The sequence below is a fragment of the Apaloderma vittatum genome, unplaced genomic scaffold (genome assembly GCF_000703405.1).
Source record: "Apaloderma vittatum isolate BGI_N311 unplaced genomic scaffold, ASM70340v1 scaffold21271, whole genome shotgun sequence".
NCBI lineage: Eukaryota > Metazoa > Chordata > Aves > Trogoniformes > Trogonidae > Apaloderma > Apaloderma vittatum.
The window spans coordinates 1-9,005 of record NW_009701092.1 but is presented as its reverse complement, the minus strand read 5'-3'; the positions used below and the strand labels follow the sequence as shown (position 1 = coordinate 9,005).

At 49.0% G+C, this 9,005-nt stretch overlaps 1 protein-coding gene across 1 annotated transcript in view; it reads right to left on the bottom strand.

Annotated features, from left to right (window-relative positions):
- LOC104281132 (pleckstrin homology domain-containing family G member 4B-like) overlaps window positions 1–7,539 on the bottom strand; it is a gene marked incomplete at both ends in the record, with an annotated part of 38,269 nt that extends 30,730 nt beyond the window's left edge. Inside the window, 3 exon segments of the mRNA XM_009879031.1 lie at window positions 4,042–4,190; window positions 4,979–5,077; window positions 7,423–7,539. Coding sequence (XP_009877333.1) covers window positions 4,042–4,190; window positions 4,979–5,077; window positions 7,423–7,539 — 365 coding nt within the window.
- Window positions 7,540–9,005: the final 1,466 nt, after the last annotated feature.

Below are 9,005 nucleotides of genomic sequence, written 5' to 3'. Positions count from 1 at the left end.
ACAAAATAAAGCAACGCATTAGCCCCACCTTAGTGAGCTGCCTCCAAGCCGCAGGTTTGTTGGTCGATGCACTAGATATCCAGAAACCAATGAGGCGCCTGCGAGCCAACTCCATGTAACTTATTCAAAAGATTGCGTTTATCAAACGTTTCCTGCCCAAAAGTGCAAAAATAAGCATTGATAGCATTAAAATAATGGATGTCTCCGTGGTATTCGTCCACACTTACCAACAAGAACTTCAGCTACGCATTCCAATCCCCGTAAAGAGCAGGACGGCAAACCCTGGAAGTTTTCAGCTAACAGACCTGGAGAAACTATCCCCAGGTCCAAGCCTTCAGCGCAGAAGACAACGTGAAGGCAAATGTGCTGGTTTTAAAGCCAACCAGCTCCACCAGCACCGATTAAGTGGCAATGCCGCCTTCAGCCGTCCACCTGCACCTCTGGGTGGCCGGCCTGCGCTGAAGCTATCATTACAGCACTTAACGAGGCGCCACAAAGATACCGGCTCGTCAGTACCGCGCCCACGCCAACCCTGAGCCAAAGTCAAGCTGGTCTTCCAGGGGTGGCAGAGCACACCGCAAGCCCGTGTTCCGGTGACAGAGTTCCTCCTGAAAAAAACCCGCAAGAGGCTGAGATCCTGAAAGACTGCTTGGAGAAGCGTTTCTTTGTGGATAAGCAAGGCTATCTTGGTGGAGAAAGGTGTGGAGACTCTTGGTCGGCTCATATTGGGGACAGAGAGCGAGGAGAGTTACCAGCTGAAGCCCCTGCTGTGGTGGTACAGCAGATCTCTCAGGATGGGATCATCTAGAAGAGATTCCCAAAAGCTCTTAAAGCATCTCTCAGAGAAACAAACGGACGTACCACCACGTGTCACCGGCTTCGCAAAGCCCAGGTCAGAGCCGAGCAGCGACGAGATCCCACCGCTCTGTGTCACCAAACACTCCAAAGGGCACCTCAGGTCTCCAGGAGGGCAGAGCCGGGAAAGACGCCAAAACCAACCCCAAGGGAAGAGTTTCATTACTAAAGAAAGACTAAAAGCGAGTCTGGTTTGCTGCGTGTGCTCCCAAAAGGTATTTGGCAGATAACATCCGACTGCCCAGAGCGTGAGCCGGCTTCCTTGCCTATTTTAGCACACAATCTCTAACCTGCAGCCAAGGACTTTCAGACGGGTTTGTCCATCTCTATTCTTACCACCTCCTGGTACTCTTTGCCACACAAAGCCACAAGCCAGCAAGAAAGTCATGCTCATTCAATCCTAAGGCAACAGTGCAGCTGGGTTTGTCTTTATGCCTCTTCAGAAAAATCACATTTTTTACCTTTAGTTCTGCATTTTTGGTTGATGTGTTTTAATTGAGTGGACGTAAGAGTCCAGGAAGATGCTCTTAATTTTTTTTCCTCTGTTTACATGCAATTCCCGCAAAATTTACCTGTTCACCGCTGGCTTCAACTTCTGACTAAGAAGTCTCAGCAGTCAAAACTCTCTGCTTGATCAGGCTTTTGTGCCACGAGAGAAAAAAAAAACCCTAAAAACAACGAGACAAGCGATAACACGAGAGCCAAAAGGCGGCTCAGACTCACTTTTGTAAATAATTTGATTTCAAGTGTTGGGAGAGTGGGTGTGGAACTAGGGACTGGTAAGTATTGATCAAGATTTTTTACAATTCCAGGTTCACGAAAGCGGATATGACAAGGTCCTGCTGAGCGCACGGACACAGCCAGTCCTGTCCCACTTTCACATGTCACCAGTCAAAAATTGAATAGTGGACCCACACACATCCATGCCAGCTGAGTACAACAATATTTTTTCCCTACCCTGCTTCGATCCTAGTCGTTAAAGAAGTCTTCAAAAATTGCAACCACAGAAGCCTTTACAGGGTTAGCAGAGCTCGGAACCTTTAATATCTGTTGAGAAGGAGCAAGTGCAGAGCCACGGAGGATCTAAACCCAGCAGTGCCTTACACAGAGTTCTCTGGCCGAGTGAGAAAGCTTTTTTCCCTGTTTAAAAGGATCCTGGAACAAGGCAGAGTGGGCTTCTTTAGTCCTCTGCCGCGAGTTACATGGCTAGCAGGCGTTTCCTCAATTAAAATACCACACGGCTTTTAGTTTCTGCAACCACTCCACAGGCTAGAAGAGGACTAACTTTCTCCCAGCATACTCAATTATGCTCCTCAGGCTGGAGAGAGCCACATAGTTGACCCTGTGGCATACACCCTCCATTCATAGGGGCAGACAACAAACACAATCTGAATTAAACAGAGAACGTGCTGCACAGCCTCGGCATGTGCTCAGACGCCGTGCAATCAAAGAATTACGTGAGGATCCCCCACCCCTGCCCTTCCTAACGTAATCGGAGCAGTAAATTCTCCTTAGGGGCTCTGCCAGATCGGGTTTCAAAGTTGATCATTTCCCTTAGCTGAAAACCAAACCAAAACATAAAAAGCACACACATTCTCCCCAGGCTTCCAGGATTCTAGAGTGGCTGCGTGTTGCTTAAAATAAAGAAAGAATTAAAACCAGAATAAAAACACAACGACCCGCATTATCTATGCTTCTCGAGTCGCGTCAGAACGGAAAGGCTCTGCTGTACTCATCCTACCCAAGATTGTATTCGGTGGTTCTTCACCAGCTCGGCAAGAGAACTGTGTCTGCACGGACTGCCAGAGCTGCAGGCGAGGGAAAGAAATCGTCACCCCTGTCCCCATGCTCCCCTCTTGCTCAGCACCGAAATGTCAACTCCCATCTCCCAGCGACAGGCAGCAACTTGTCCTGTCAGCCTCTGGCTGTTATTTTCATAAAGAGAAACGTTGCTCTTTTCCCAGCGTTTGGGTGAGACGCCCTGCGAGCTATTTTGTTATCTCCCCTTCGAACCTCCCAGCTCGTGAGGGCAACGGAGAGTTTAACCGGAGCTGCAGATGCGCGGGGGCGTTCCGGGCCGCCCGCTACGCCCTCACCTGCACCCACGCACCCGCGTTTATCTCACACCGAGGCTGGAAGCTCCCCGGTGCCAAGGGCTGTCTTTCTCCCTTGCTGTTTGCACAGCGCATAGCACAGAGGCCTTTACACGCCGATAGGCTTCGGGAGCTCAAAGAGTACAAACAGGGGTTGAGCAACACCACAGGGATTTCAAACAGTCGGTCTCTCTCGCTCCTCGCTTCTCACACCGATTCTGCAAACAGGCAGCAAGCGTTTGTTTGCGCAAACAGTACCAAGGCGTGAGGAGATGGGAGCTTGTTTCAGCCAGAAAGCATTCCTCGCAGTCAAGGTCCTTGGAAATCCCCCTGCGTAAGGAGTGCCTCGGTAAATCACAGCGTGGTGATGGCCCGGGCCGAAGCATCCATCACCCAAATCATCAATGGAGGCTCGTTTTAGAGGAGCGCAAAACACCCAGCTCGCTCTCCATTACAGAAGTCTGATTTGGCTTGGCAAAGGAACTTTAACCATTTAAGGGAAACCACACAGACAAGTTTTTGGACCAAAGATGAAACAGTCAGGAGAAGAGTAAAATTCATTAGAGTTGGGGCTGTTCAGTCTGCAGAAAAGAAGGCTCTGAAGGACCTTATTGTGGCTTCCAGTGTCTCAAGGGGGCTACAAGAAAGCTGGGGAGGGGCTTGTGAGGATGTCGGGCAGTGACAGGACTAGAGGGAATGGATTGAAGCTGGAGATGGGTCGGTTCAGATGGGACGTGAGGAAGAAGTTCTTCCCCAGGAGGGTGGGGAGACCCTGGCACAGGGTGCCCAGAGAGGGGGTGGCAGCCCCATCCCTGGGAGTTTTTCAGGCCAGGCTGGATGGGGCTCTGGGCAGCCTGAGCTCGTGGGGGACGTCCCTGCCCATGGTGGGGCAGGTGCTGGGATGAGATGATCTTTAAGGTCCCTTCCAACCCTGACAACAATGAATCACAATTCATTACGCTTTTCACATTTGTTGTTTTCAACAGGAGTCCTCACTACACGAAGCTGCTCTCTAGCCTGCACCAACATCTCACCGGGACTCCCGGCGCCTCTTTTTTGCTCATCTCCACCTTCTCCCGCTCTTGCGGCTCACCTGTAGTCGTGGGTGAGGGTGACACAAGACTCTTCTTTCCTCAGTCTGGCCAGGAGCGCTCCACCCTCCAGCTGCAGCCTGACGAGCCGAGCATCTTCGAGCACGTTCTTCATCAGCTGCCTGTAATTCCTCAGCAGCACAGCTGCCTCCTGGAGGGATCGCAAGAGGGAGACGAGCGGTTACTGCAACCTACAGGCAGAAACCAGCGCCCAACCCAACTCAAACCACACACAAACCACCACGGCTCACCTTGGCCCACCCTAAGAAAGTTGGAAGGAAAGTTGGCTCCCACAGCTGTTTTTCTCAAGCCTGCCAAGTCCAAAGTGATAAACAGCGCTCCTCACGCTCTTGATACTTTCCCTGCCAGGCTAAAATCAAAACTCAGTTCCTGTCGTTGCCCGTTTGCTGGGCACAGAAAGAACAAGGCTTTCCAGGCTCATTTTCCCCTCATGGCTAGCTCCTACTGTTCTGAGCCTGGACCCATGTGGCTCCAAGCTGTTGGGGCAAGAGGAAATGAAGGGTTTGTGGATATAAACACAAAGGAAGGCCCAGAGAGGCCTCCATGATATCTCCCACTGCTTTTCTGCTGAGAGCCTCGGCGCAGCGCTGGCAGCAACTTCCTATCATGCCAGGGGTACGGCAGCTTCTTCAGAGTTGGTGAACATCAAGTTTGCAACAACACAGGCTTGGTCTTTGTACCTTCCACTTCTCCCTCTCTTCCAAACTTCTGTTCTGGAGGCAGCAAAGCCTTGGCCTGGTGAACACCTGACTTTATTCCAGGCCTTAAGAGCCAACCTTGAGCAGTGACAGCCAGCACTCGGAATACCCTGCTACTACAGCTTGCAAATTCAAAGCTGCAGCTTTTCTGGAGCTAAGCAGCCTGCCTCACTCTCCTGCCTCAGGCTTACCTCCGATCCAAGGGGAGGGACATGCTTACCTCAGCCCTCTCGGGTAATTTTCCAGACTCCACTTTATGAATAGCTCCCTGGAGGAAGGCACAAGCACCTTGGCATCCTTGTAGCAAATGTTCCAGCTTCTACAAGAAGAAAGGACCAAGGTAGAGATGATTGTCCCACGGCTGTCAGGAAGGCTGTCTTTTCAGCTTGCAGAAGGTTAAAAGTACAAAAAGCAAGAGAGGATCAAACACATTAACCCAAGGGTTCAATTATAGTGTTCGGTGAGGCTGTACCAGCAAAGAGAGGCCCATCGGAGGCTTCGGATGCGTCACCCTGTACCAAGGCCTCCAGGCAGACTGTATAAACTTGCATCCTCATGGCTTGTATGGGTCATGCGTTACAGAAAAGGAAATCAGTCCACTCATGTCTCACATTCTTCTACTACCGTCATTTCTTCTAACTTCCCACTACGATGAATCACTACACATGAGCTTTGGAGAAACAAAACACAGAACGAGTACTTGGAATTCCTCTACATCAAATCCTTTCTCTCCAGATTAAAAGTAGTGTAAATTAAAGATGAGGAATACTGGAAAGCTTCCACAATTAAGCACCTTAAACTACCAACAAATCTGAAATCCCTCCTCTCTTTGGGGGGGTGGCACCAAAAAAACAAAAAAAAACACCCCAAAGACTTCACAGGGGTTCAGGAGACGGTACTTTTTAGAAAAGTCAGTGATATAAAGCTTAGATAGTGTCAGACGTCGCTCTCTAGCCACTGAAATCAGAGAAGGGAGAAACAGTTACTCTGAAACAACCGCCCTCAGAAACAAAACAAAAAAAGCAGCTGTTGGAATCTTCACTGAATTGAGCCCCCTCCTGCCTGGGGGGGCTGGCACAGCCCCAGCAGTGACAGCAGAGCAGGCAGGATGCAGGTGAGATCACCGCGACAGGAAACAGAGGCTGTTTGCCACATCGCTGCAGATCGAAAGGAGTCGAGCACCTGGGTGGTTAGCACATATAAACAGACCGATTCCTGCACTAACTCCCCTCAGGAACATTTTGCACATTAAGATGCAAGACACAAACAAGAAGGACTCCTTTCCTTCCAGAATTATCCTTCTGCACAGAGCACCTCAGCTCTCATGCTTGAGAATTCTCAACTCTACCCAGAAGAACGAATCCGTAACCTCTTGCAAAACTTCTCTGCTTTCTCGCTGCCAAATAAACCTCAAATTCAATCCCAGGCACCAAGGTGAGGCTTCTGTACCTCTACTGCATCAGCATGGGTGCATGCTCTAGTACTTTTAGATGCGTGTTTTAGCTTCTAAAGTAAGTTGGAAAAGGTAAGTTCTCATCTGGCACAGGCTGAGGCTGACTGCTGAAGCTTCCCACCAGCCACGCAAGGGTATTATCAAGGATATCTTAACCTGCTTCGAATGCTGCGGCGTGCCACACAGCCCTGGCCCAAAAGGCAGAGCCGAAATCCCACTGAATCTTTCAGAAGCAGAGGAGATGATTCTGTCATCTACCAGGGCGAGCAAGTCCAACTCAACCTGAACACGGCCCATTTGCGTGCTGATTTACAGAGATCTAGTCTTGCCCAGTCTCGGTGTGTCAAATATCTCTTTTAAAGCTTCAACAAGCACAGGATTCACAGGACTTATGCTCCCTCCATGTGACAAGTTTACACGGAGCTGGGTATTGGTGCCACAGATGCTGCTTTTGCAGATTCACTCCATGGAATCATCATGGGCAAGTTTTTGTTTCCTCTCCCCAAGTGGCCAGCTCTCGGAGCAGAAGACAGCGCTGCTCCAAGGCTGACTCTTCCCTGTATTTTCAGTTTAGATGCTTTCTATAAAAGAGTTCTTGGTGACAACTTTGGTAATTACATCTAAAGGAGGAAAAATACGTTCCCAGGAGTATCTGAACTGAGTATCAGGAACTTCCAAGTTTCACTCCTGTAGTTTTTACTACTGAGCTCTTAGCTTGCTCTGAGGAACCTGCTCCAAAACGAGTAAGATCAAACTGGTTTTATTATGCTCAAGTTCTTGACTGGGAGTTCAATGGCAACATGATACTAACACCTTCTCCAGAGATTAGTTTAACAAGCATCTGCCCTTAAGCCCCCGAGTATAACCAAGAGGAGCGTCACTGCACATCACAACAGAACAGGATTCTCTTTCAGATTTGACCACATTTTGAAGGGAAGGACAAATTAATGCAGTTCAAGCAGCTGAGTTAAACCTGAAAATTTTAGTTCCTGCAGTCACACCAATAGGCCACAGTGTCTACCTATTTTATAACACCACTATTAGTATTCTTTAGATAAAAAAAGCGATTAATTTGCATACATAGCTATTACAGGAACCATTGTCTTTTGATGCTTGTAGGTTCAGCTGCTGACAGGCTCCTTTTCCTTCAACTCTGTTACCATGTCTTTTCTTCTCTCAGATACCAAAGAATAAAAAGACATCCTACTCACCATGCGGAAGCTTAACCAGTCCCGGTGGCAATAAGGGAAAGTCCCGTCCAGTTCTAGAGGCAGCTGCGAGCTGTCTATGTGCTTATGGAGGGATTTCATGGAGGTAAGAACTTCAAACTGCACAGGAATTGAAGAAATAGAAGTACACTTGCGTTAGGGTATGAGTATTTCTTGCACAGAAACAAGGCACACAGAGTATCTCTGCAACATCGCTACAAGTTGAAGGGGGAAAGGGGAAAAACCAAACAATTCAATCTTAGAGCAGCTTGCTGTACAGCTCAACAGGCGAACCCGGAGGGAACGCAGGCCACAACACGCTGTTTCACCAAGCAGAACATCTGCGATGGAAGCTTGGCAGCCTCCTCCAGAGCCAGCACCTCCTCGTGTAAGCAGAGCAACTCCCTCAGACATTCCCACCGCTGCGCTGCCATTTTCGTTTGTTTAGAGAGCCGGAGAGGTTAAATCCAGCCCCAGCTTCCCCATCTCATTTCCTGGAAAAACAGCCTTAACAGAGCAGCCTCTGCCCCACCCTCAACGCTCTGCTCACGGCAGCAGCTATCCGCTCCGAGGGTTTCCTGGAGCTTGGCACAGATCATTTTCATCCTCAGAGAATTTTCATCCTCACCAGAGAAGCAGCCAAGTGCTCCTGCAGGTATGTGGTAGCTGGCCCAGACAGACACTCAGGTGCAGGCATTTAACCCCCTCCCCATCCACACATCGTGAAGTTTCCACCAAATAGCAATGATGCTTCCAATTCCTCCTGCATGCCTCTGTCTTTATGAGCCTTTGCTCTGCTCCCTCCTACACTCTTTGGATTTGTTCAACGTGTTTAACATCTTCTGTAGCTCTCCCTCCACGCACATGCCTGCAGCTCCCTTTCTGCCTTCAAATTCTTCCAGGTGGGGCCAATGGACTAATGGAATTTTTGTTATTTTTTAGCCTTTTAGGGCAAAAGAAAGACAAAGAAAGCCTACATTTCTTACACAGCTATGGAATACCAAAGCAGGTTTACTTCTAGTGGGGGTGCTCAGTGATGTTGTGATGATTTCTCCCTCTCCATTAGTCTTCCCAGCCATTTCGGCTGCAAAGGGAACCTCACACACATACCCATCGCCTCTTTCCCCTCTTGCAGGAGTCTCTCAGCCACTGACAGCAGTAGTTAAGAGGAGAGGAAACACGAGACATGCAAAATCCAGGAAAGTTCAGAATTTAGCCTAATGGGATCTCTCCTTGACCAAGGATCACCCTTCTTGGCAAGAAAAGCATCTCTAATATTGTTAATTGTGCAGGGCTCTTCCCTAAAGCTATCCATGTTCCCCCCCAAAAAAGTCTTGAGGGCTTAATTATGGCAGAAATGTCACTGAGGGACCCGGCAATAAAGAAAGGATGACAGAGATCTGTTCAGCTCCCATCAACTTTGCAGCCCTATAAACACCACACCTGTAAGAGACCACAACCCTGAAATGCAGAGAACAACTACAGACGTTTCACATGAGAATAAACATCCATCAGGGCACAGAGCACTCGCTGCTTGGAGAGTTAAATCAGGGATATCAGTACTGGGACCAGTCTCGTTTAACATC